Source organism: Schistocerca gregaria, chromosome 8, assembly GCF_023897955.1.
Source record: "Schistocerca gregaria isolate iqSchGreg1 chromosome 8, iqSchGreg1.2, whole genome shotgun sequence".
In the NCBI taxonomy this organism is placed as follows: domain Eukaryota; kingdom Metazoa; phylum Arthropoda; class Insecta; order Orthoptera; family Acrididae; genus Schistocerca; species Schistocerca gregaria.
The window spans coordinates 337,058,055-337,085,716 of NC_064927.1; the positions used below are offsets into that span (position 1 = coordinate 337,058,055).

General features: G+C 42.3%; 1 protein-coding gene across 1 annotated transcript in view; it reads right to left on the minus strand.

The window, feature by feature from the left end:
* LOC126284620 (protein sidekick-2-like) overlaps positions 1–27,662 on the minus strand; it is a 685,635-nt gene that overhangs the window by 20,378 nt on the left and 637,595 nt on the right. The window contains exon 5 of the mRNA XM_049983689.1: positions 13,844–14,134. Within this exon, the coding sequence (XP_049839646.1) occupies positions 13,844–14,134 (291 nt within the window). The remainder of the gene's footprint in view (positions 1–13,843; positions 14,135–27,662) is intronic.

Here is a 27,662-nt window from a genome sequence, read left to right on the forward strand (position 1 = left end):
GCTGTTTAGGTTTTTTTATTGGTAACGCCGCCGCCACGTAGCGCTCTGTATGAAGATCACTGGCTGTGCTGTGTGCAGTCTGTGGCTGGTTAGCATTGTTGTAATACTCGCCATTGTAGCGTTGGGCAGTTGGCTCTTAGCGGCGCGTAGCGTTGCGCAGTTAGAGGTGAGCCGCCTGCAGTGGTGGATGTGGGGAGAGAGATGGCGGAGTTTTGAAATTTGTAAGACTGGCTGTCACGAACTGCTATATACATTATGACTACTAAGGTAAGTACATTGTTTGTTCTCTATTAAAATCTTTCATTTGCTAACTATGCCTATCAGTAGTTAGTGCCTTCCGTAGTTTGAATCTTTTATTTAGCTGGCAGTAGTGGTGCTCGCTGTATTGCAGCAATTCGAGTAACCAAGATTTCTGTGAGGCAAGTGATTTGTGAAACGTATAGGTTAATTTTAGTCAGGGCCATTCTTTCGTAGGGATGTTTGGAAGTAAGATTGCGTTGCACTAAAAATATTGTGTGTCAGTTTAAGCCCAGTCCTGTATAATTTTTCTAAGGGGACGTTTCGCTACTATGCCGCCACTTGAAAGGCCACAATTTAGCTCCTTTCCAACTCGCTAAGTTGGCCTTAGGAAGGACGAGTGGAAATCCATGGCACGGTTGCGGCATGCTACACACAGAACCTTATGGCTTTGAAGAAGTCCTATTAAAAGTTAAAAACAGATAGTCCTATTGCGACAATTCCACTACGCTATCTGCTGGCGTACGGGATTGGACCCATTATTAGTACAACTAGCGAAAGGCTATTTACAGTTTGTACAGCAACCAGATGGCAGTTATAACAGGCGAGGGGCATGAAAGGGAAACAGTAGTTGGGAAGGGAGTGAGAAAGGCTTGTAGCCTCTCCCCGATGTTATTCAATCTGTATATTGAGCAAGCAGTAAAGGAAACACAAGAAAAATTCGGAGTAGGTATTAAAATCCAGGGAGAAGAAATAAAAACTTTCAGGTTCGCCGATGACATTGTAATTCTGTCAGAGACAGCAAAGCACTTGGAAGAGCAGTTGAAAGGAATGGATAGTGTCTTGAAAGGAGGATATAGGATGAACATTAACAAAAGCAAAACGAGAATAATGGAATGTAGTCGAATTAAGTCGGATGGTACTGAGGGAATTAGATTAGGAACTGAGACAGTTAAAGTAGTAAAGGAGTTTTGCTATTTGGGGAGAAAAATAACTGATGACAGTCGAAGTAGAGAGGATATAAAATGTAGATTGGCAATGGGAAGGAAAGCGTTTCTGAAGAAAGGAAATTTGTTAACATCGAGTATAGATTTAAGTGTCAGGAAGTCGTTTCTGAAAGTATTTGTATGGAGTGTAGTCATGTATGGAAGTGAAACATGGGTGATAAATAATTTGGGCAAGAAGAGAATAGAAGCTTTCGAAATGTGGTCCTACAGAAGAATGCTGAAGATTACATGGGTAGGTAGATCACATAACTAATGAGGAGGTCTTGAATAAAATTGGGGAGAAGTGGAGTTTGTGGCACAACTTGACAAGAAGAAGGGACCGATCGGTAGGACATGTTCTGAGGCATCAAGGAATCGCAAATTTAGCATTGGAGGGCAGTGTGGAGGGTAAAAATCGTAGAGTGAAACTAAGAGTTGAATACACTAAGCAGATTCAGAAGGATGTAGGTTGCAGTAAGTACTGGGAGATGAAGAAGCTTGCAGATGATAAGAGTAGATGGAGAGGTGCATCAAATCAGTCTCATGACTGAAGACCACAACAACAACAACAACTACTACTACTACTATCCCCCAGGTAGCATATACCGTATCGGGTTAAAATCGATCGCCTTCCCAGGTCTACTAATTTGTATTTTGTTGCAGTGTAGTTTACATTGCAACAGAAATGTCTGTAATAGGAAAATGGGTGAGACCTGTGGTAGGAAACGGGGTTAGATGTCACCACAGTCAGCGAAACAAAAGATTTATCAGGTAGGAATTCTTTCATTTGTTAACAGCACACCTAATTCAATTATTTATTTCGCATCCCCGCATATCATCTGCGCTGCACGTTGATGGCCCAACCTGCGGCATCAAGGAATACCCAGTTCAGCCATAAAAGGAAGGATGGGTGGATGAGAATTGGGGTGTGTTGCAGTTATTTAGAGATGGACATCGCTTTACATTGCAGACAATCGTGGAGGGGTGCACGTTTCCGGCTGGGACAGCAGCTCAGCTGCACTCGCCTGTGTGTGTGTGTACTGGCGGGGATCCGGGCGGCAGACAATGCCGGCCACGTGTGGGCGGCGCGTGCGGCCGCAGACGCCATTAGCGCAGCGGGCGGGTCCCGCGGCCGCGCGCCGGTCACGTCGGCGGGCGGTCACGTCCCGCGCGCCGGTCACGCAGAACTGCGGGACGACGTGGCGGTGGGGTGGGGCGAGGACAGGTGGCGGCGGATCAAAGCCCGCGGCGGTCGCTAATGGTAGCTCAAAGAGGCCACCGGCGCCAACCGCCGCTATGCGAACGCACCCCCTCACCCCCCCCCCCCCCCCCCCAACTGCCAGCATGTAGCCGCGATTCCGGCAGACAGCGTGGCGTGAGCCGCATTACAGTGGAAGCCGGATACGTAAAGGGGCTATGTAGTGCAGCCGAACAAGGCGCCCGTGGTACAGCTTGCCTATAAAATAAATGGTGCATCGGATGTATATTCATTGAAACCGAAGACGTAATATGAATACAGAGTTGTTGATTTTTCTACTGTTACAACTGCATTCGATCTGTAGTTCTCCCAACGTGATGTACCAACAATACAATACCAATTGCCGTTGTTTAAGTTTTATTTTTAGGCTACTATTTTTGACTTTACATTAAGTCATCTTCAGGCTTCCTTAAATCGAGTGTCTTTCTTGTTACAGCTGACAGCTGTCTAAGAAACTCTCATTTAATTGGACTCCCTAGATGTACAGAGTTAATTATATAAACCTATGAAGTTTTGTATGGACACTTTTGTCATTAGGTAAGCTACAGTCGCTACCACAGCTACTTGTTTGTAGCTATATTTACACTACTGGCCATTAAAATTGCTACACCACAAAGATGTCGCGCTACAGACGCAAAATTTAACCGACAGGAAGAAGATGCTGTGTGCAAACGATTAGCTTTTCAGAGCAATCACACGAGATTGGCTGCGGTGGCGACACCTACAACGTGCTGACATGAGGAAAGTTTCTAACCGATTTCTCATACACAAACAGTAATTGACCGTCGTTGCCTGGTGTAACGTTGTTTTGATGCCTCGTGTAACGAGGAGAAATGCGTACCATCACGTTTCCGACTACTATAAAGGTCGGACTGTAGCCCATCGCGATTGCGGTTTATCCTATCGCGACACTGATGCTCGCGCTGGTCGAGATACAATGACTGTTAGCAGAATAAGGTATCGGTGGGTTCAGGAGGGTAATACGGAACGCCGTGCTGGATACAAACGGCCTCGTATAACTAGCAGTCGTGATGACAGGCAGCTTATCCGCACGGCTGTAACGGATCGTGCAGCCACGTCTCGATCCCTGAGTCAACTGATGGGGACGTTTGCAAGACAACAACCATCTACAGGAACAGTTCGACGACGTTTGCAGCAGCATGGACTATCAGCTCGGAGACCATGGCTGCGGTTACCCTTGACGCTGCAACACAGACAGGAGTGCCTGCAATGGTGTACTCAACGACCAACCTGAGTGCACGAATGGCAAAACGTCGTTTTATTCGGATGAATCCAGGTTCTGTTTACAGCATCACGATGATCGCATCCGTGTTTGGCGACATCGCGGTGAACGCACATTGGAAGCGTGTATTTGTCATCGCCATACTGGCGTGAAGGTACGGGGCGCCATTGGTTACACGTCTCGGTCACCTCTAGTTGGCTTTGACGGCACTTTCAACAGTGAATGTTACATTTAAGATGTGTTACGATCCGTGGCTCTAACCTTCATTCGATCCCTGCGAAACCCTACATTTCAGCAGGATAATGCACGACCGCATTTTGCAGGTCCTGTACGGGTTTTCCTGGATACAGAAAATGTTCGACTGCGGCCCTGGGCAGCACATTCTCCACATCTCTCACCAACTGAAAACGTCTGGTCAACGGTGGCCGAGCAACTGGCTCGTGACAATACGGCAGTCACTACTCTTGATGAACTGTGGTATCGTGTTGAAGCTTCATGGGCAGCCGTACCAGTACAGGCCATCCAAGCTCTGTTTGACTCAATGCCCAGGTGTATCAAGGCCGTTATAACCTCTGAGGTGGTTGTTCCGGGTACTGATTTCTCAGGATCTATGCACCCAAACTGCTTGAACATGTAATCACACGTCAGTGCTAGTATAATATATTTATCCAATGAATACCCGTTTATCATCTGCATTTCTTCTTGGTGAAGCAATTTTAATGGACAGTAGTGTAGTTAACTGCAGTCAGGAGGATGCGATCAGTATGCTAGTCTGATTATCGTCAGTAGAGGCTATATGCAGATAATCACTGATTTCCTGTTTATAACCAGTAAATACAAGTTTTTTTACACACTGTAGCTTGCTCATACACTGCTGCACTTAGTTGCTGTTAGTCAGTTACATACAGTCTGCTCACAGCTTCAGTCTGCCCACCTTTCATTATCGGTACATTTGCGTAGAGTTAAATACCTTTCTCCATGAGTGCAGCGATCTGGTACCACACAAAGGTTAAAATCACAGTCTAGAACGAAATAAATTGTCAGTGTACGATCGTGCTATCAGGTGAAAAGGTGCTGGATAGAATTTTAACGTAATTCGTTTAGAAAAGTCATGTTTAAATTAAAAACTTCAGTGAAATAGACGACTATACTGGTGACGTAACATTCAAATCATAAGAAATCAACGGTCGAATAACGGGAATAGATATAGTACTCGGAAATTGTTGTACGGTGATAGGAGGAAGTGCCATGATAAATAAACTAGAAACCCTGATTGATGGGGAATGAGTATGGGGTTGAAGGTGCGTTTGAAAGTCACTATTGTACGGTTGACTTGAATAACTCGAAATCCTTGGCCTCCAACAAAAACATGTCCCTGTACAAAAATTTTAACTACATTAAAAATGGTTTAAATGGCTCTGAGCACTATGGGACTTAACTGCTGTGGTCATTAGTCCCCTAGAACCTAGATCTACTAGAACCTAACTAACTTAAGGACATCACACACATCCATGCTCGAGGCAGGATTCGAACCTGCGACCGTAGCAGTCGCGCGGTTCCGGACTGAGCGCCTTAACCGCTAGACCACCGCGGCCGGCTTTAACTACATTAAATTACCGCCAAAAATACCGTTCACTTTTCTGTACGAGTAATAGTACTCACGAAGCGAGCGAGAGAATGTAAAAATCATTGCTCCTGACCTTTGAAGGCCATATACAACAGTGCAGGTTGCATAAAACGACACCGGTGGGTGGCAGCTGAATCAGCCTATGTGTACATTTGATCCGTATGTCTCCCGATCGGATGCACCGTTCACATGCTCGTGGTCGTTTCCATGTTGGTTTGCGCTGAAGATAAGCGTTCACCTTAATAAGAGAAAAAAGGCGTAGGAACACCAGTTTAACGAAAATAAAGTAACAGGTGAGTTTCTCGAAATCTGCCAGACTTTGCGCATGACTGTAGAAAGGCTTTGCAACGTTTTTTGGGACAAGAGAAACGTTTTAACTGATCAATAGGGCAGGTTTAAGGACCAATTAACAAAAGCGGCCATTTGGGGTGGCTTTCTGACCGGAATGCCAGGCAGAGAATTTATGTGTAGAGTGGAAATTAATTAGTAGGGGAAACTGAGGCCGGTGAATGTGTGCAGTAATAACAGCAGATTTAGAAACATTGCAGTAAAATGGAGCAGCAAATAGGCCCTATGCGAGATCATTGTGGATGTGTGGCTACAGGATGCCACTGTGAGATATTGTACTAGTTAGTACAAACTTCTTTGAAATGTAAATTTTTTGATAAAGTTCCCATCTATTTGGACCAAATTCGCCCTAGAACTACCGTAATAAGAAATGTAATACTACTTAAGTGTGTTACCTGATAGAAATAACTGCAATCACGTACTTGTTAAGATATATGTTCTATGTGTCGTCTTCACATTTGGAAGCAATACTGCACGTGTCTCTGCAGTGGAGTAAGGAACTGTTAATACACCACCCAGATGACCTGGTAAGTTTTGATATTACTGTATAATTGGCAGCTCCAGTTCTCCCCAATATTATCGTGAGTGCTCTACGTTTCACTTTTGAGGCCAAGCTTTGTTTGACATACCCGCCTTGAATCATTATGACACTTTGGATCTCTTATATCAACAACGAATATACTATGCCACATCATCCATGTACGACGGTCCCCAATGTTGTGCCGATAAGGTAGGGGATGGGTGAAATCGAAAAATTTACATTTCAAGTATATTTGCAATAACTGTGACAGTGTTTCAAATTGAAATCCGTGGCGACTCGTAACCAGACATTCTAAATTACTTCACAAACTCTTCGTTTACTGACCCACGTTTATTGAACGTTTTTGCTGCTGTTATCATACAAGCTTACTTTCACGCTGTTAATTATAAACCACCCTGTTTATGCAGCAAAACACATTTTTTATTAAAAGTTTTTAAATATCTCACGTGTTCTCTTAAACGGAAAAGAATTGTCCTCTTGACATTGAATTCTGTATTAAGATTTTGATATTTACATCTGTTCCCAGGAAAGGTTATTCAGCATTTATTTTAAAAGAAGTGACAAGCCACTGTATGATAACAGAATTTGATTCTTAAAGGTATTACAAGAGCCCAAGGAAATTCAACTTACTTCCGAGGGACGTGGGGTTGGGTGAGCTCCATATGTTATGTCGATTCTGGAGAAAATGCTCTGGACTCCGCCCTGCTTATCAGTCTAACTTAAGGGTATCCATCAGTCCTGAAGAAAAACTTGCGTAATACGATAAGTGAACAGAATTCACTTTGTTTAGTAGTGTATTCACTAATATTGGTATTATTAACAAAGAAATGTTAGTGAAAAACTATATATGAACTATAAATCATTCATTTTTGACGTCATTATGTGCCGCCGGGTTCTGACATCGGAATGATAGTAAAAATGTTTCGCCTATCAACTCGTCGGTCCATAATCGGCGTAATTGTCGGATCGGGTTTCCGCTTCCAGTTAAGGCACTTGCGCAGTATTCTTGTTGTTTATTTTTCTTGTGATGTTATCCGGTGGACAGCCCACATCTGTAAGGGAGGATTAAGAACCCAATGTACGAGGGGCGTTGAGTAACTAATGCAATACCTTTCTTTCTCAACCTATCTCGGAGGAAAAAAAAGTCGAATTTTCTGTGGAACATATTGGAAAACTCAAGCTTCAGTCCGTATAGATACACGCAGATCCGATAGGTGGAGATGACATCGATAGCACTCAAAATGGCTTCTTTAACGGAGGATTATTCCAAGGTGAGCGCTGTTATTGAGTTTATTTTTAAGTGACATTGAAAGTAATTTCGTGAGTGATACTATGAAAAGAATACGAAAACTGTTGCATATTGAGAAGATACTGGCAACAAGTTACCACCCTCAAGCAAGCGAAGCGTTTGAGACATCGCACCAAACTTTAACAGAAATATTGAACACTTTATAAATAGGGCACAGACGAATGGGGACAGCTGGGTATGATACAACACAGCATAGTACCACAAGTTATACGCCACATAAAATGATCTTTGAAAGTCCATGTAACATTCCAGAGACACTACAGAACGATCCGGCTAGGGTGATGTAATTTTGATGATTATGTGGCAGAGCTGAAGGAGCGTATACAAGAAACGCGCCAATGTACAAGAATATAGAATGCGCAAAGTAAGATACGAAACACGGAATACTAGGATAGGACCCAGAATCCAAAGGAATACCATTGTAGGGATAAAGTCCTGTTCTATGATGAGAACGTACGATAAAGCAGATCACGGTGGAGAGATCCGTACATGGCGATATGAACAAAGGGGCCTGACGTTGTAATCCGAAAAGAAATAAATATCTCACAGTTAATGCAAACAGACTGAAGGAATTTCCTAATTCCAGATGTCGGCTTGATACTGTTTCGTCGGTGTCATCCTGCTGCTAATTGGAGTTCAGCACAACAGACAAGAACCGTACGTGCAACGAACGAAGTTCCAGTCATCACCTGAAATGTATTATAAGAGAATGGCTCCAGTGGAAATTTATAGTGTAACGTGGAAAATTGTGAGTTATCTTAATTTAATGGATTTGAGACAAATTTGAGCGCACTGTTGGCATTATTGAATATGAGTGGAACAGTGCGAGAATTGTGTCTAAATGGCACGCAGGAAAAATAAAAAGGCACTAGGTTTGACTGGGCGATAGTACGACATGAATCCCATTTAACGATACGAGGAATCTCAACCTTTGTGTGCAAGGTTAGTAAGGTTATGTTCGGTACGCCAGACGAAGATGAGGCCATGTAATTCAAGGCGAAGATAGATGTCTTAGAACGGGAACACAGACTGGTACTCTGGCGTTCAGAGGAGCAAGTGACAATAGTCAAGGCAACCTTGACTCGTTTTAATCAAATGGTAAGCTCCGTAGTGAAAAGTGAATAAATATACACACATGGAATGCAGATTACATGCAAAATCTAACTGAATTAAAAGAAAGTCTTCCGACACCGTTACGTGATAACGAATAGCTGTTTATTATCCTAGTGGATGAAGCCATTACCGTCATCTGTCATGACGATAGTCCCACCGATATAATGCTCCGAGATACAAGGAATTTAAAACTTTTAGGTAAATGTCGTAAGTATACGGCTCAGATTGGTAACACAATATGAACATATAACATGAACAAATGTCAGCAGTAGTGATATTGTGCTGAACTTAAGCACAAGGAGAGGTTGCTGCGTAGCGAATAATCAGAAGAAGAATGTAAGTAAACTTAAGTTCGAACTGCCAATAGAATCTCCAATTAAGGAGATAGATGACCTAACAGCTGCAGGACAAACTGAGACTGAATACCGGGAGAGAAGAGCCTTCAGTCACTTCTCGTTAAGTCATTTCTCTTTCTGGTGTTTCATGGGCTATAGTTAGTAACTGCAGTAATATTATGTTGCCTATGCAGATATTGAAAATGTAGACGAGACTATTTTCAATTTGTGTGCAAAACAATGGGTAACGATTGTTGCAGAAAAATGTGTTAAAAACGCAATCTTAATTCAGTGCACAGAGAGGGATATCGTCAGGTACCGTCTCACACGAAGCATATCTAGAGACAGTGAAGAGATAATTTTTGACAAAACTCTAGTGCTTGCTAGACATGCTAGAAGTGAAGTTAGAAGTGCTGTCCATGGAAGTGTTAAGACAAAAGTGGACAAATGTTGAAGAATGGCAACACCGATAGTAAGTGTGAAAAACTAGTTTGAAATGTTTTGTCTTTCAAGTACTGAAACTGTAGTTACTTTATGAAGCGTGCATCAATGTACCAGGTTTAATTCATTGTAAAATTGACTGTAATATAGTACATATACTCATCCTTTCAGAAAAGAGAATTGGTAGGATGATACGAAATGTCTCATGTTGTAAAATAAAATATATCTGTATCACACGTATTAGGGTATATCAGAATGATAGTAAGTGTAAAATGTAAAAATGTAAATATTTCTCTTGATGAAAATATTGATTTATGTGTATTTCTATCGTGGACAGTTGTAAAGCAATTGTGTATCTTCCCCATTAATACTGAGAGCAGCGCCTACAAACTTGTAATTAAGGGGAGGGGGAAGGGGGAGATGTTGCATACTTAGAAAGATTAAGTTTTTGTAGAAGGTCCTCGGTGTACAAAGGCAACGCCATAGTAAGTGCGGTACCTGGTGTTGGTCGGCAATGTAACGTGGACTCACGTGGAATCACGCGATCTCGCGTGGAGAAGCCGTGAGGCGTGGCAAGCACATTGGTGGAGATCAGTTATGGTCACATACGAGGCCCCAAAGTTTGGTGGTCGGAAGCGCCAACGTGGATGGGGCGACGCAGCCTGCTGCACAAGTAAAAGGCGCGAGCGGCGTAGCCCACACCAGAGTTCAGTACAGACAGCGGTGCAGGAGGAACGGCCCTGGGACCAGGGGCCTGGGTTTGTAATATTCGGTTTGGCTCTGCTCTCACTTATACTTAGTCGGAGACCACCCTCCATGAGGTTTTGCAATCAGAAAGAGTGTACTTTCATTCAAATCATTATCTAATTCTTGCACAGATGACCGATTAATGATTTTAGTTATTCAGGTCTTGTCTTCGTTCAATTATTTCCTTCACAGTTCCAGTTAGCCATCTCCACGTTAGCTTTCTGGATGGACCTTCTCCAGTCTCATTCAGGGTGGGACCGCTCGCTGAACGTGACAACGGAAAGGGAAGGTATTACACCTTCTAGCCACAGTCAAATATTCATCTATTTTCTTTGTGGAGATCTTCATTAAATAACGAGTGATAAATGAATTCAACATCAGTATGAGATGTAATTCCCAAAGGCGCGAATAAACTTTTGTATTCCTTGTGAAATGGAAGCAAGAAGGCTGCAGATACCATCTTGAGGAATTTCTTGCCGCTGTTGTGTCATTTGATGGCCGGAGGCTTGGTATGCAAATTTGCATTATCTCACCTCATTCCTGAAATGTCAAGAGCGTTGAAGGACCAGCACACTCTTCATGACGATTGTGGTGTGAACTCTTGTGTGCAACCATGATTATCGTGCTCGAAAATGCTACTCGGCATCGTGGTGTAACGATTGTAATCTTAAGATTTCCAGTCAAATCAATGGTGTATACTGAGGATTTTGATTCGGATTTAGTCGTTTACGAAACGCTATTCCAGCCACTCGTCTTCCCGTCGTTCTTCAGGCAATTCCTGTAGAATGAAAACCTGTCTTACATCAAGGCTGCTTTATATTCACATGGCGGACGAACTATGGCAGGCTGACGAACTATAGCACGACCAATATCTGACCAACAATGGCAATCTGACGAACTATAGCATGACCAAGACCTGTACTGACGTATGCTCTTGGCATATCTCTCAACCTTCGTTCGTTGCTGAACCTTCTCACAACGTTAGGTAGGCCAGCGAAATACAAGATGCATTCTACTCTAGTCACCCGCGTAAACAACCACATTCGAAATACACAAATCTTCGCTCATAGCTGAAATAAACTACCGGGAATAAATGAACAAGTGACCTATTCTTTCTGCTGAGGAGATTAATGTTCCACTAGAAAATCCGCGTAACAAGTACCCAAAATGTGTCCGACTGACTTGTTTCAAGTGCACATGAAGTGGGAACGCAGACAGAAAGACGACGGTAACTACAGTGCGAAATGAACATGCCGTGTGCAAAATTATCTACATCGCCGTTTGAACGTTTGTACGTTGTACAAAAATTTTATGAGGTTCATTGCAATTAAGCATAAATAAGTTTTTTAAAGGGCTCTTACGATCCATTACAGTGTGTAAAGTATTAATTTCATCTGTTGCTATTGCATGCCTTTCAAGGTTGTTTTATCCCTGTTTTAGAACGAAATAGTGTCTGAGGTCCTTGGCCATTCTAGCAAGTGACACGTCCCGATTAATCCGTGGCATCGTAGTTTAAACTTATTCTTTTGAACAGCAGCTGGCATTTTTTATTGCACTGTTCATTTTTACTGAAAACAATTCAAAAGCCAATATCAAACAAAATATTTTTGCTACAGACAACCGGTTTCAACAATCTTAGGTGTCACCATCAGGACTTAAGCATTTTTTTGTAGTAAAACATGTTCATTTTACGCTGACCTTATGCACAGGATGTCAAGTGGATAAGACTCAGCACATTATAAATGTTTGGCCCAGATAAAACTCAGCGCATTATAAATGTTGGTCTTATAAAAACATGTACACTAAGCACCAAAGAAAGTGGTCTAGCCGTGTGTATTCAAATACACATACATGTAAACAGGCAGAATACGGCGCTGCGGTCGACAACGCCTATGTAAGAGATGTGTCTATGATAGCAGTTAGATCGATTACTGCTGCTATAATGGCAGGTTATCAAGATTTAAGTGAGGCTGAGAGTGATTCTATAGTCGGCGCACGAGTGATGGAACACAGCAACTCCGAGATAGCGATGAAGTGGGGATTTTCGTGTACCACCATATAACGAGTGTACCGTCAGTACCAGGAATCCATAAGGCGTAAAATATCCGACATCACTGAGGCCGGATAAAGATCCTGCAAGAACGTGACCAACAACGACCGAAGAGAACTGTTCAGCGGGGGAGAAGTGCAACACTTCCGCAAATAGCTTGAGATATCAATGCTGAGCCATCAACATGTGTCAAGGAGCGAACAACGATAAGGACCTTCGGAGCCGAAGACCCACTAGTGTACCCTTGATGACTGCAAAACATAACGCTTTTCTCCTCGCCTGGGCCCGTCAGAACCGCACTGGACTGTTTATGACTGGAAACATGTTCCTTGGTCGGACGAGTCTCGTTTCAAATTGTATCGAGTGGATGGACGTGTACTGGTATGGGGACAATCCCATAAATCCGAGTACCCTGCATATCAGCAGGGGATTGTTTAAGTTGGTGGAGGCTCTTTAATGGTGTGGGCGTGTGCAGTTGGAATGACATGGGATCCCTGATACGTCTAGATACGACTCGAACAGCTGACACGTACGTAAGCATCCTGTCTGATCACCTGCATCCACTCACGTCCATTGTGCATTCCGATGGATTTGGGCAATTCCAGCAGGACAATTCGACACCCCACATGTCCAGAATTGCTACAGAGTAGCTCCTCTCTGAGTTTCTCCTGTGAGTTTACACTCTTCCTCTGACTACCGAACTCCTCAGACATGAACGTTATCGAGTATATCTGGGATGCCTTGTTGTATGCTACTGACAAGAGATCTCAATCCTATCACACTCATACGGATTCTTGGACAGCCCTGCAATATTCATGGTGTCAGTTCCCTCCATCACCCCTTCAGGCATTATTCCAGTCGATGCTACGTCGAGCCGGTCGCTGTGGCTGAGCGGTTCTAGGCGCTTCAGTCCGGAACCGCGCCGCTGCTACGGTCGCAGGCTCGAATCCTGCCTCGGGCATGGATGTGTGTGATGTCCTTAGGTTAGTTAGGTTTAAGTAGTTCTAAGTCTAGGGGACTGATGACCTCAGATGTTAAGTCCCATAGTGTTTAGAGCCATTTGAACAATTTTTGAGCTTCGTCGTGTTGCGGCACTTCTGCGAGCTCGCGGGGGCCCTAGACGATATTAGACAGGTGTACCACTTTCTTTGTCTCTTTAGTGTATAATGTGTTGAGTTATATCCAAGTGACCTCTTGTGCAGAAGATCAACTTAAATGTACATATTTTCCTACAAAAAATTATTTAAGACCTGAAGATGACACTCAGACTGTTGAAACCATTTGTCTTGGATAAAAAATATCTTGTACGATCTTGGCTTTAGAATGGTGTTTAACAATTAAGTATTCCGCTCTTCAGTATTCTCATAATGAGAAAATTTAAGTCAATTTTTACATTGTCATCGAACTTGTTTATTGTAATAAAATGCACTTAACATTTCTTTGTGCCACCAATGGTGTTCATCCCCTGTTTGCCCACCCCTCGAACGCCAGGGCGGTCAAGTGGCAGGCCGCGTTTCAGATACCACGGGAATTTACGACGTTCGAGTTATTTCGTGAACGCATTGGTAGATCACAATCTGCCGTACGTACTGAGAGCGGTGAACTCACCATCGAGGACGTGCAGGAAGACGAAGGCGGGGTCGAGGTTGCTGGGCCGGCACGAGTAGTTGCCCGAGTGCAGGCGGCGCGTGGCGCGGCGGATGAGCAGCGAGCCGACGGTGGCGTCGGGCGCGACGCGCTCCACGTGCATGTCCTGGTAGGCGAGCACGCGCCGCGACTCGTGGAACCACAGGATGTAGGCCGGCTCCTCGAGGGCGCGCGAGATCTCGCAGCGCAGCGCCACCGTGCTGCCCGCCTTCACGTACAGCTCGGGGCCGCCCAGGATCTGCACGCGCGGCACTGTAACACACACCGCATTGCGTCCGTCACGTCCACGCTGCGGTCAGAAATACACTGGTGGGCAAAACATGACGACGAAAGTAACTCAGGCGAATTTCCTTAACATCGCTTTGTTGCAGGATTCTCGAACATATTCTCAGTTCGAATATAATGAATGTCCTTGAGACAGGGAAGTTGCTGTTCACGCATCAACAAGGCTTTGGAAAGCATCGCTCCTGCGAAACGCAACTCGCCCTTTTTTCACATGATATCTTGCGAACCATGGATGAATGGTATCAGACGGATGACATATTCCTTGACTTCCGGAAAGCGTTTGACTCGGTGCCCCACTGCAGACTCCTAACTAAGGTACGATCATATGGGATTGGTTCCCAAATATGTGAGTCGCTCGAAGACTTCTTAAGTAACAGAACCCAGTAGGTTGCCCTCGACGGTGAGTGTTCATCGGAGGTGATGGTATCATATGGAGTGACCCAGGGAAGTGTGTTGTTTTTTATCTACATAAATGATCATTTGGATAAGGTGGATAGCAATGTGCGGCTGTTTGCTGATGATGCTGTGGTGTCCCGGAAGGTGTCGTCGCTGAATGACTGTAGGAGGATACAAGATGATTTGGACACGATTTGTGATTGGTGTAATGAATGGCAGCTGACTCTAAATATAGATAAATGTAAATTAATGCAGATGAATAGGAAAAAGCATCCCGTAATGTTTGAATACTCCATTAGTAGTGTAGTGCCTGACACAGTCACGTCGATTAAATGTTTGGGGGTAACATTGCAGAGCGATATGAAGTGGGACAAACATGTGATGGCAGTTGTGGAGAAGGCGGATAGTCGTCTTCGGTTCATTGGTACAATTTTGGGAAGATGTGGTTCATCTGTAAAGGAGACCGCTTACAAAACACTACTATGACCTATTCTTGAGTACTGCTCGAGCGTTTGGGATCCCTATCAGGTCGGGTTGAGGGAGGACATAGAAGCAATTCAGAGGCCGGCTGTCAGATTTGTTACCGGTAGGTTAGATCATCACGCGAGTGTTACGGAAATGCTTCAGGAACTCGGGTGGCAGTCTCTGGAGGAAAGGAGGTGTTCTTTTCGTGAATCGCTACTGAGGAAATTTAGAGCACCAGCATTTGAGGCTGACTGCAGTACAATTTTACTGCCGCCAACTTACAATTCGCGGAAAGACCACAAAGACAAGATAAGAGAGATTAGGGCTCGTACAGAGGCATATAGGCAGTCATTTTTCCCTCGTTCTGTTCGGGAGTGGAATAAGGAGAGAAGATGCTAGTTGTGGTACGAGCTACTCTCCGCCACGCACCGTATGGTGGACTGCGCAGTATGTATGTATGTATGTATGATGTAGATGTAGGTATCACTGACAGGTAACATGGCACGATGAAACTTGGAGCGTCCATAGGAAGAACTGCTACACTAAACTGAGGTGAGTGAAGTCATGGGGCAGTGATGCACACATATACAGATTGCGGTAGTATCGCCTTCACAAGGGCAGTATATCGCCGGAGTTGACATTTGTACTAAGCGATTCAAATGAAAAAGTTTCCGACGTATTTATGACCGCAGGACGGGAATTAAAGGACTTGGAACATAGAATGGTAATTGGAGCTAGACGTAAGAGACGTTTCATTTCGGAAATACGATATTACTAGATCCACAGAACAACAGTGCCGAGAGTACCAAATTTGAAGAATTACTAAAGATTGCGATTCACTGGCAGAACACTTAGAATGTTCTACAGATCTACCAAAGAGACTGCCCACACTACACTTGTCCTCCCTATTCTGGAGTACTGTTGTGCGGTGTGGGATCCGCATCAGGTGGGACTCAAGGATGACATCGAAAAAGTACAAAAAAGGACAGCACGTTTTGTATTATCGCGAAATAGGGGAGATAGTGTCGCAGACATGATACGTGAATTGGAGTGGCAAACATTAAAACAAAGGAATTTTTCGTTGCGACGGGATCTTCTCATGAAATTTCAATCACCAGTTTTCTCCTCCGATTGCGAAAGCATTCTGTTTGCACCCACCTACGTAGGGAGAAGTGATCATCACGATAAAATAAGAGAAATTACGGCTCGCACTGAAAAATGTAAGTGCTCGTTTTTCCCGTGTGCTTTTCGAGAGAGGAACGGTAGAGAGACAGCATGAAGGTGGTTCATTGAACTCTCTGCTAGGCACTTTATTGTCAATAGCAGAGTAATCATGTAAATATAGATATAGATCTCTCACCATTGAAAACACTGTGGCCGACGGCCTTCACTTAACGACCGAGAGCAGTGGCGTTTTTACGTACAGTGCTCACTGCTAAGAAACAAGCTACAGAGGATGCAATAACCGCAGAAATCATTATGGGATATATGACGAACGTACCCAATAGGATTGGCCCGCGAAATTTGTCGTTAATGGGCCACGGCAGTAGACGAACGACACGAGTGCCTTTTGCACACCACCTGCAACGCATCTCTTGTGCTCATTACAATATTGGTGGGGCCGTAGCCGGCTGGAAAACCGTGGCCTCATCAGATGAGTCAGTTGCCAAAAGCTGTTGGCAGACTTCGGGTATGACGCACACCACGCGAAGCCATGAAATTATGTTGTCATCAGGCACTGTATAAGCTACTGGTCGCTCCATAATGATGTGAGCTGTGTTTACACGCAATGGACTGGTTCCTCTGATCCAACTGAACCGATCATTGACTGGCTACTTGGAGACCGTTTGCAACCATTCACGGACTTCGTGTTCGCAAACAGCGGTGTCGTGTAACCAGGTAATTTGTTTGAAGAGCAGTCTGCACAATACAGAGAATGATTTGGTCACCCAGGTCACCCGACATCATTCCCATCATTCATTTATCGTACATAATCGACAGGTCAGTTCGTGCACAAAATCCTGCACCCGCAACACTTTCGCAATTACGGACAGCTATAAAGGCAGCATGGCACAGTATTTCTGCAGGGGATCTCCAACGAGTTGTTGAGTCCATGTCACGGCGAGTTGCTGCAGTACGCCGTCCAAAAGGAGTTTCGACAAGGTATTAGGAAGAATGCCATGATTTTTTTCACCTCAGAGTATAGGATAGATGTTAACGGAAAGGAATACGCCATGAGACAAACAGAAACGAATCTGTCGCTCAAAGATAAAAATTACCCTGGGGACATAGCGAAATATGATCACCCTCTTGACATTACAAAGGTGGCACATGCTTTCTAAGGCGGAATACCAGGGTAACTCACGATTTTTTAAAATAAAAAAACAAATTATAAACTCACCTTAGACCTTTATATTTTCTAAGTAAAAAACTTCCATCCAGAGGACATTACACGACAACGACGAAATGCTTTCGCTTACTGCGAGGGCGGTTGGTTGTTGGGAGCTCGTATTGCCACAGATTTCAACCTACAAGAAAATGTCAAAAATTGCCGCGATGCGAGTGATATTGCCTAACTTAGTACGTAGGAAAGTTATAAAAATTGTTTGTAACAAAGTAGATACGGTCTGGCAATTATCAGGACCTTGTATACGTTCGTAAGAACGGGTTACACAACGCTGTCGGTTATTGGTGGAAGCGGAGAGTTTACGTCTCAAATCTCAAAGACAATTGAATTGATGTCTCAACGCTGAAGCCCCTCACAACTAACAAGAATGGTTTAATTTACAGTCTGGGTGGCGCACTAATCTCTACTATTAGCTTAAAAGCTATTAAAAGGAAATGTCATATATGTTTTTATTAACTGTCATAGTTTCCCTTAGAATTTTGCTACCCATGAGTTTTATAGCAAATAAAAACTCGCAATGGAAACTATTACCATATGACCCTACTGAGGTGTAAAATAAATGGTAACAAATTATATGTACAGAGACACATTTTATTCATTTTGTTGTTTTCAGCGTTTACAACATATGAAAAGAATTACTTTTCTTGATTATCGTAAACCACTCGGTACAAATATTTTGAAGGTAATAATACATTTCTTTATGGTAGTTAATATAAGTGACAAGTGAGTGAAATACTGTACGTCCCAGTAAATCTACGGTGTTTATTCGTGGTGCTAACAGGAAATCTGCAAGAAATTACCAATCTCTGCAAAGTCTAATAAAAATGTAGTGCTAGTTGTAAAATCTTACCAACGATTCCTATCTAGGTATGCCCTCTGAGGACACAGAAAACCTTCACCCTGGAGCCTCTCTTCTGTTTCTTCCGAATACCTTAATTTTTGTTCTGTTGTCATTAGGGAAGTTCTACACGTAAGTTGCCGGAAAGACTTGCAGCAGGCGACCGCTCTACCCGACGAGAGGCCCTGGCCACACGACCTTTTATTTATTAGGAAAGTTAAACCACGGTCCATTGTATGACTTAAAACGTATTTCAAAATAGCAAACGCAATGAAACTGAGCATATGTTTTAAGATTAGGAGAAGTGGAGAGTAAAGCAGTTACGTGTTTAACTACGTGGTCGACCAACTGGAAATTTAAAAATGAATTCTCTGTTAGTGGGATATTGTGTGTCATTTGTGGACATGCCATGTTTCACTTCATTGGTAGTGCGTTTGCTTCGTGTCTTTCATACATGTTTTTAGTAGAAATGTCAAAGTTTCTGCGGCGATTTTCTGTGATCCCTTCAACAGTACAGGAGCATCGTTTCAAAACGTATTAAAAGCGGCCGAAGTGAAAATACAGTTTGATCCGTTTTCACTTAAATTGTGCTACGCTATTTAACGCTGTTGAATCCGATCAGGTCTTTTCGTACTCCTTCTTATACTAGTTTGTTACAGAAACTTCAATCTGATAATATAGTAGTAAGTGCACCACAGCCAACTGTTCAAAATATATTATGCTAAAGACAGATTTCCCGCCCTGCATTATTAGCCCATTCATTTGCTGGCTGTTTCCATTATTTTCATTCTGCAGCTCACGGTGTAGTATTGATTACATGACTGTGTACTTTTGATCACTGTCGATGGCTATTTACCCGTGGGGCAGCGATCGAAAGGAAGCACAATGATAATTTGAGCTGAAAATTCTAAAAGAAAGCGTGAAAATGAAGCTCAGTAGGTAATAACACCTGATATGGTTTACGAATGATCATTTTGAGTGAAATATGTAATGCCATTGCATTGATGTATTATTAGTGTGGGATAATTGCATAAATTCATGCTTTTTTGTGATGCATTATCTGTACTTGTGATGTAAGAAGACCCACTGCACTTTAGTCACTTCAAGCGAGATTCACTTTTAAGTAAATTTGGGCCACCTTGTAATCACGTAGAAAGCAGACTAAAGTGTGGAAGCATCCCAGAATTCTTTATGGCGAAAGCAATATATATATATATATATATATATATATATATATATATATATATATATATATATATATATATACTACCGAACAAACTGGAACAAAGGTCACAGACTTAGTTATAGGGTGTAAGTTAACTCTCCAAAACCACGTCGAACTGGAAAGCTTTATTCAGTATAGTGTAATCGCTATTCCATTGTTCTATCCATTGAGATAGATTACAGTGTTGTTTACAGTACTGCTACTAAAGCGTTAAATTGTTATTGTGTTTTGGAGTCGTATTTATCATTCTGCAATAACTAACCATGTAACTTATTAATGTAGAAAAATAAGAGTCTGGTACGTGGTACTTCCCTTGTACCGGGAAGAAAGACTAAGTGCAGGACAGTAACACACCGATCTACCGACAGTAACATGTTAGTAACTTTATATTTGCAATATCGTCGGAACCGACTCAGTCAGGTCAAAGCACCACAGGCGCAAAGGTGCGAGCTGGTGCCAGTTCCATAGACATTCGCCACTTGCGCGAGTTACACCAGCGCCACGGGCGGCGCTGGGGATGTAGGTATCGACTTCGCCTCAGCTAATTGCCGGCCGAGTACAATCCACCAGTGACCGGACGACAATAGTCAGAAACCTACTCCGAAGATGTGCCAGACAGTTGTTATAAATTGCATTTGCTACGCACTGTGAAGTTTACCTACGATTATTTGCATTTAGCCATTGAGGGCTTTTTTGTGTTATATTACACGCAATGTTGCAGACTTAATCATTCAACAACTCGAAAAGATAAGAAAACCTTTAAACTCATTTGTGTGACATTGTTATTAATTTGTTGGAGTGTTGTAGAACCTAGGTTCTAGTATCGTATTACCTGACCTTGGTGCATAGCTGTGTAATAGTGACAAGCGAGAAATTGACTTAGCGGTCAAGCCGCTTCACGAACTCACAGACTCAGTCTCCGTTGCATTAGGGACGAGGGTTTGCAGAATCTTCTTATGGGATGTGATGTGTTCAACGATAAAACCACTAAATTCGTGAAAGGATGTTTCAAATCATATTCGCCGTATTTTGTTCAGTGGATTGGCTCAAAACGTATCAAGTGCAATTTAAAAATTAAAGAGGCGCCTTCATGCAGTGGGAAATGATTTCTGTCATGAATAATACTGGAGCATAATCTAAGTGGTTAGGTCCTGCCATCCAGAATTTTGATATACTTCTTTTCTTTAGGAAGCGAAACATTCATTTAGCTTCTTGTAAAATTTTGGTCCGTGCACTTAATACTATTTGGGACTTAGCTCCTGTGATACATTTATGTGCTAAACTTAAGGATTAAATTACGTTCTGCGTGATGTGTCACTGAAAAGTGACGCAGCTAGAGTACAGCAAGTAACGGACACAAATACACCATGACACAAACAGAAATGACAATTTTATTCAAAGACCGAAATTATACTAGTTTCTGATGGGGGTTACACAAGGGTGACCCTTATTTGGAAACAAAAATAAAGATTTTTTCAAGAGAATAAACAAATTTCAAAACGGGTTTTAGATTTTTGTTGTTCACCCTTAATATTTCTGTATGCATTTTTAAAGCAAAAATCTTGCATCCAGAAGACAGTACACGACATCGACGAAAGGCCTTCCTTGAGGGCGAGGTCCGTTTGTGAGAGCTCCTAACGCCACAATAGTCGACCTAGAACGCAATTTCCAAAAACAGTTCTGAAAGTTATGATATTCTCTAACGTATTTGTAATAAAAAAGAAGTTTTTAACAAAATGGCGGCACTCTGAAGTAACAGTCATTTTTTTCGACTAAAAGGTAGTTATGAAAACGTGCACCAAAAATCTAAAATAAAATTTATCGGAAAAAATCCTATGTAATAACGTAGATAAAATGGTGACTCACAAGTTACAGAGAGGTACACTGTATTTGTACGTTTATTACGACTTACAAACTGACGGAAAAATAATTGCAGTACCATGAAGGAATTTTGCGATATAAACGATAGTTGTTGGGCTTCTTTCTAGATCTGAAACATGACGTCTACTGAGATTTAGCGCCAGTCGCATTAGAGAGCCGCTGGTATCGCCACAATAAGGATGCGAATCAGGTTGGCTTTAAATACGCTCTGCAGCGGTCGTGAGCCTTAGTTGCCTCGAGAGTAAACGTGGTGAGTTGATGGTGGTCAAGAATGCCTTTAAGGCGATGAAGACGCCATTATCAATTACCCACTGAATTTGAATGTGGTCGTGTGCCAGGGTGTTTCATTATTAATTACAGGAAGTTTTATTACTAATAGCACACAGGAGAGAGGGGAGGCACCACAGACGGTAAATAAAATGAAACAGAGCAATGACATATATAGATTTTTGAACACATTTGATAACCCAGTACATACTGGACTGAGAGTTCTTCAACAACGATTGGTAGTCATGTGTTGATTGCCGCCGACCGGGGTGGTCGAGCGGCTCTAGGCGCCACAGTCTGGAACCGCGCGGCCGCTACGGTCACACGTTCGAATCCTGCCTCGGGCATGGATGTGTGTGCTTTCCTTAGGTTTAAGTAGTTCTAAGTTCTAGGGGACTGATGACCTCAGATGTTGAGTCCCATAGTGCTCAGAGCCATTTGAACCATTTTTTTTTATTGTCAGGAAAGTAAGAGTAGGTTGTACAGTTCAGCTAGAATATTCAAGGAGATCAACCTAAGTCTTGGCGCAGAACAGATCTCTGCGCTGCAGTCTCCACATCAGCATCTGACTGGAGGGCGGATTTCCCATCCATGTAAGCACGTCTCTCACCGTGTACCTCAGTGAGCGATTGGCGACGGCAACACTCTGCGCGTTTGATGAGGATAATTTATGGTGAATATAATTAGCAGCACACTATTCGGTTAAAACTTTGTCACAGCTTGCAGTTATCTGTCTGCATCCACCCGTGCGTTGGTGGATACATGCATTTCTCAATCTAACATTCAATCAAACATTTACTGTACTCGGTTAGTTAGAAACTCGCATGTCATTCCACAACGTCAGTTTCTATGGATCACCTTCTGAGACTTTTCAACTACCTCTGGGAACCAGTAGATTGACTTGGTGTGAACCTTATAGTGCAGTATTATGATATTAAGTCATTCTCGGACAGTTAATTGTGCTTCATGTTAGTTTTTTAATTGGCTAAATTAACGTGTTCACTTAAATCAGTTTCTGGTGACACGTTTAATAAATCAAATTTTCTATATTATGCAAATTTACACCTTAGGATCCACAAGTAGGGGCTTAACATTTCTTTGCATTAATTAATCATTTTATGCACAGTGCTTCAGTGTGGGCTTTAAAGTCGTGTCTGTTTCTTAATTAATTTCCTGACTCAGGTCAAGAATTTCAAACGGCCACGGAGTTTTGCAACCCAACGCCACAATATCCTAGAACTCCCCGAAACGTACGTTAATTCAGGTTGATGTATACATAAGTTTTAGGTGACCGTTTCTCTGAACATGCATACTTCTGCTAAGGTTCTAGAAGCACAGCAGTTGATTACAACTTACGCTATAAGGCAAAATACGTTTCTCGTGGCGCAGGGTTTGAAAATACACAATATATATCAGCACTTGCACAAGTTTTGATGTGAAATCGACATTAATAACACATTTAAGGTTCACTACATACGACTCTACTTCGGCAGAAATGAAGTACTGGCAATCGGCTTGTGTAAATATGAGTAAATAACCGTGCGAGTAGCACGGATTTCAGACTCACATGTTGTTTTCATGTCCCCTTCAACAACTGTGTGCCAAAGAAGAACACTGCAGAGTCAGTATATCTCACACAAACGACGTAAACACGTCGAAAATTTGGTAATGTCTAAGGAAACGCATTTTCGTAAACTTATCGTGTATTCACTCCAAAAGCAAGTGCTGACTTTCGAAGCAGTTTGCGAGTGTCAGCGAACTGAATAGAATGCATGTTTGTGCGTGTGTTCCATGCGGTGTATGATAACGCTGCTCCTCTACCTGTCTTTTACTTTAGTTTTCCTATCGAACAGTCTCCCGTTATTGTTTCAGTTTCTGTTGAGTGTTTGTTGTCTTCGTATTTCTCGTTACTTTCATTTACAAGGATACACCTAGTATAAACGGACTTAGATTTAAATACATAGAGTTTCAAATCATATCGGATTTGCAGCGTGAGTGAGAGATCAAGTGTTACTTTCATTTACAAGGATACACCTAGTATAAACGGACTTAGATTTAAATGTATAGAGTTTCAAATCATATCGGATTTGCAGCGTGAGTGAGAGATCAAGTGTTACATTATTTATGTAGAAAACTTATGTATAACGCTACATCTAAATCAACAGCTTCTTCCGTTTCCACTAACTTTATCCTACTAAAATTTTTGAGCAAGGCCGTAGTTGTTGTGGACTTATAAGCAAAACAAAATATTTTCCTCCTTTCCACGATTATGTATTTCTTTTTATGAATAAATAATATAAGTGGATATTTTCCCCCTCGGGTAAATCATTACGAGCAGATGAATCATGTAACCATATTTGGTTCAGTATCTATGCAGAGTGCTTCACTCAAAACTGATGTGGATGTACCACCTGACTTACACTATTTATCCTGTTTACTGAGGAACCTAGACGTTGTATCACTGAGTGGACTTCGCTGGAATTCATTATGAGGTACTGTTCCTCACAGATAATCTACACAAAACATTGGAAGCAAAAGTAATTACGTTGCGGATTATCACCTAATTATTGTGCGTCACTCTCCCGGCTGTTAGAATGCACCCGCATGACAGGCGAATGATGAATGCACCTGACATTTCCGTGTTACAGCATTAGTTTATCGTAGTGGATGATATACGTTTACCTATAACATAGTAAATCCACCTTTAAGCTGCTAAGAATTTCTCAAAATGTTAATGGTAAAGATGCAAGGGCATATTTAAAAAGCTCTAAATTAACTCCGTCAGTGAGATTTACGTCTTTCCTTTTACACTACATTTTAACAATGTTTTGCATTAAAAGTATTAAAACTTTTTGTACCAAAGTATAATATCAGTAAATCAACACAAAATAACTTTGACGTAAAACAAGGCCACACCCAGTAAGTGAACATTACAGTCTTGAGGCGGAAATATTGAAGTTCATTTGTGAAGTTGTGTCGTAAAGGAAGGGAAGTTGCTTACGAGTAAGTGGTTTAAAGTCAAGTTATCTTCATGAAAAGTATTTTCACGAGCAGAAAATTATTCTAGCATTATTCGTCATTCTGTTCCGAATAAAGAGACGATAAATTTGATACATCTGTAGAACATATGAATTCATTAGAATAATATGTATGACTGTTATCAACACGAGTTATTCGGAAAAAAAACTGTTTTTAGCTGGCATACGTTTTTCGTGTCTGTTAACAGCAAAGCAATGGCACCCGAATTTTGCTTGTTCGTTCTTTCTATAATGCTTCTTGCTCATGTCGAGTGTCAAGGTCTCCTCTGCTCCGACTTCGTTATTTTCTCTGTTTTGAAATTGGCGTTAGTTCAAAACATGGTTTAGTGATGTTGGGGTTATGTGTGAGGGGTTGTAAAAGGAGACTGTAGCAAGGTATATGCTCTTAATGTTAAAAAGGTAGAAATAGGTTTAATGCAGAAAACAAAACAGACTATGTTTGAAGCATGCTGAGTTTCAAGTCATATCGGATTCTTAGAGTGCGAGATCAGTTTTACGAATAAATATACAAGCACATACATACTATATGAACCACTGTGTAACATATGAGAGAAGTTCCTTCACGTTGCACCACACGCTAGGATTTATTTATGTTCAGATCGCCTATGGAGGGCAGGAAATATGCTGAAATATATTTGATTGCGCTGTGTAGACGAACTTTGTCTTTGCAGTCCCATACAGGGCAGTAGTTAGGTTCTGCTGTTAATAACTGTTCTCTATAGTTTAAAAGACGGCTTTCGTAGATGACTGAAAAATTCATGGCTATTGAATTATATTAATCTAAGAAGCAATGATGGAATTTAAAAAATTGTTCAAAAGTAGAATCAAAATTCAAGGAGAAACAATACAAGTGCTGAGATTGGCCGATGACGTTGCGTCCTCAGTGTAAGAGAAGAATAATTGCAGGATGTCTTGAATGGAACGAACAGTCTAGTGAGCACAGAATATGGATTGAGAGAAAATCGAAGACAGACGAAAGTAATGAGAAGTAGCATGAGAAGAGCGAGAAACTTAACATCAGGGTCAGTGATCACGAAGCAGATGAAGGTGGGGAATTCTGCTACCTAGGCAGCATTCGAATTTCCGCGAGCGGACTGCCAATGGGCAGGTTACTATTTACTATGAGGAAAAGATCGAATTACCAATGAAAGGATAACGTCCAACGAGTCGAGGTGTGGAATACCTGGAGCTTGAACGTGGTAGGGAGGCTAGAAAATCTGAAAAAGGAAATGCAGAGGCTCGATCTGGATATAGTAGGGGTCAGTGCAGAGTACTCAAAAGAAGAAAGGATTTCTGCTCAAATGACTGTAGGGTAATATCAACAGCAGCAGAAAATGATGCTACCTAGACAACATTCGAATTACCGGGAGAGGACTGTCAAGGGGTAGGTTCCTATTTACTATGAGGAAACGATCGAATAACCAATGAAAGGATAATGTCCTACGACTCGTGGTGGGAATATCTGGAGCTTGCACGTGGTAGGTAGGCTAGAAAATCTGAAAAAGGAATTGCAGAGGCCAGTGCACAGTAATCAAGGTCAGTGCAGAGTAACCAAAAGAAGAAAGGATTTCTGCTCAGATGACTGTAGGGTAATATCAACAGCAGCAGAAAATGGTTTAACGGGAGAAGTATTCATTATGAACAGGAAGGTACGGCAGAGAGTGTGTTACGATGAACAGTTCAGTGATAGGATTCTTCATATCAGAAACGACAGTAAACCAACACCGACAAAGATAGCTCAGGTATGCAAGCCGACGTCGCAAGCTGAAGATGACGAAATAGAGAAAGTATATGAAGATATGAAGATACTGCAAGGGTAATACAGTACATAAAAGGAGAAGTAAATACAACAGGCATGGGGGACTGGCAAGTAGTTGCAGGGGAAGGAACAAAAGAAATTGTTGTAGGATAATATGAGCTTGAGACAAGGAATGAGAAAGGATGAGGTACGTTGTCCTCGATGGTGAGTGTTCATCGGAGGTGAGGGTATCATCTGGAGTGCCCCAGGGAAGTGTGGTAGCTACACTGTTCTTTTCTATCTACATAAGTGATCTTTTGGATAGGGTGGATAGCAATATAGGCTCTTTGCTGATGATGCTGTGGTGTGCGGGAAGGTGTCGACGTTGAGTGACTGTAGGAGGATACAAGTTGACTTGGAGAGGATTTGTGATTGGTGTAAAGAATGGCAGCTAACTCTAAATATAGATAAATGTAAATTAATGCTGATGAATGGGAAAAAGAATCCTGTAATGTTTGAATACTCCATTAGTAGTGTAAAGCTTAACACAGTCACGTCGATTAAATATTTGGGCGTAACATTGCAGAGCGATATGAAGTGGGACAAGCATGTAATGGCAGTTGTGGGGAAGGTGGATAGTCGTCTTCGGTTCATTGGTAGAATTTTAGGAAGATGTGGTTCATCTGTAAAGGAGACCACTTATAAAACTAATACGACCTATTCTTGAGAACTGCTCGAGAGTTTGGCATCCCTATCAGGTTGGATAGAGGGAGGACAGAGAAGTAGTTCCGAGGCGGGCTGATCGATTTGTTACTGGTAGGTTTAATCATGACACGAGTGTTACGGAAATGCTTCAGGAACTCGGGTGGGAGTCTCTAGAGGAGAGGAGGCGTTCTTGTCGTGAATCGCTACTGAGGAAATTTAGAGAACCAGCATTTGAGGCTGACTGCAGTGCAATTTTACTGCCGCCAACTTACATTTCGCGGAAAGACCACGAAGATAAGATAAGAGACATTAGGGCTCGTACAGAGGCATATAGGCAGTCATTTTTCCCTCGTTCTGTTTGGGAGTGGATCAGGGAGTGAATATGCTAGTTGTGGTCGGAGGTACCCTCCACCACGCACCGTATGGTGGATTGCGGAGTATGTATAGAGATGTAGATGCAGACGTATACTTGCAAAACGCTTGCTGATACAGGAAGATTTCAGCTGGATTACATCATGGTCAGGCAGAGGTCCCG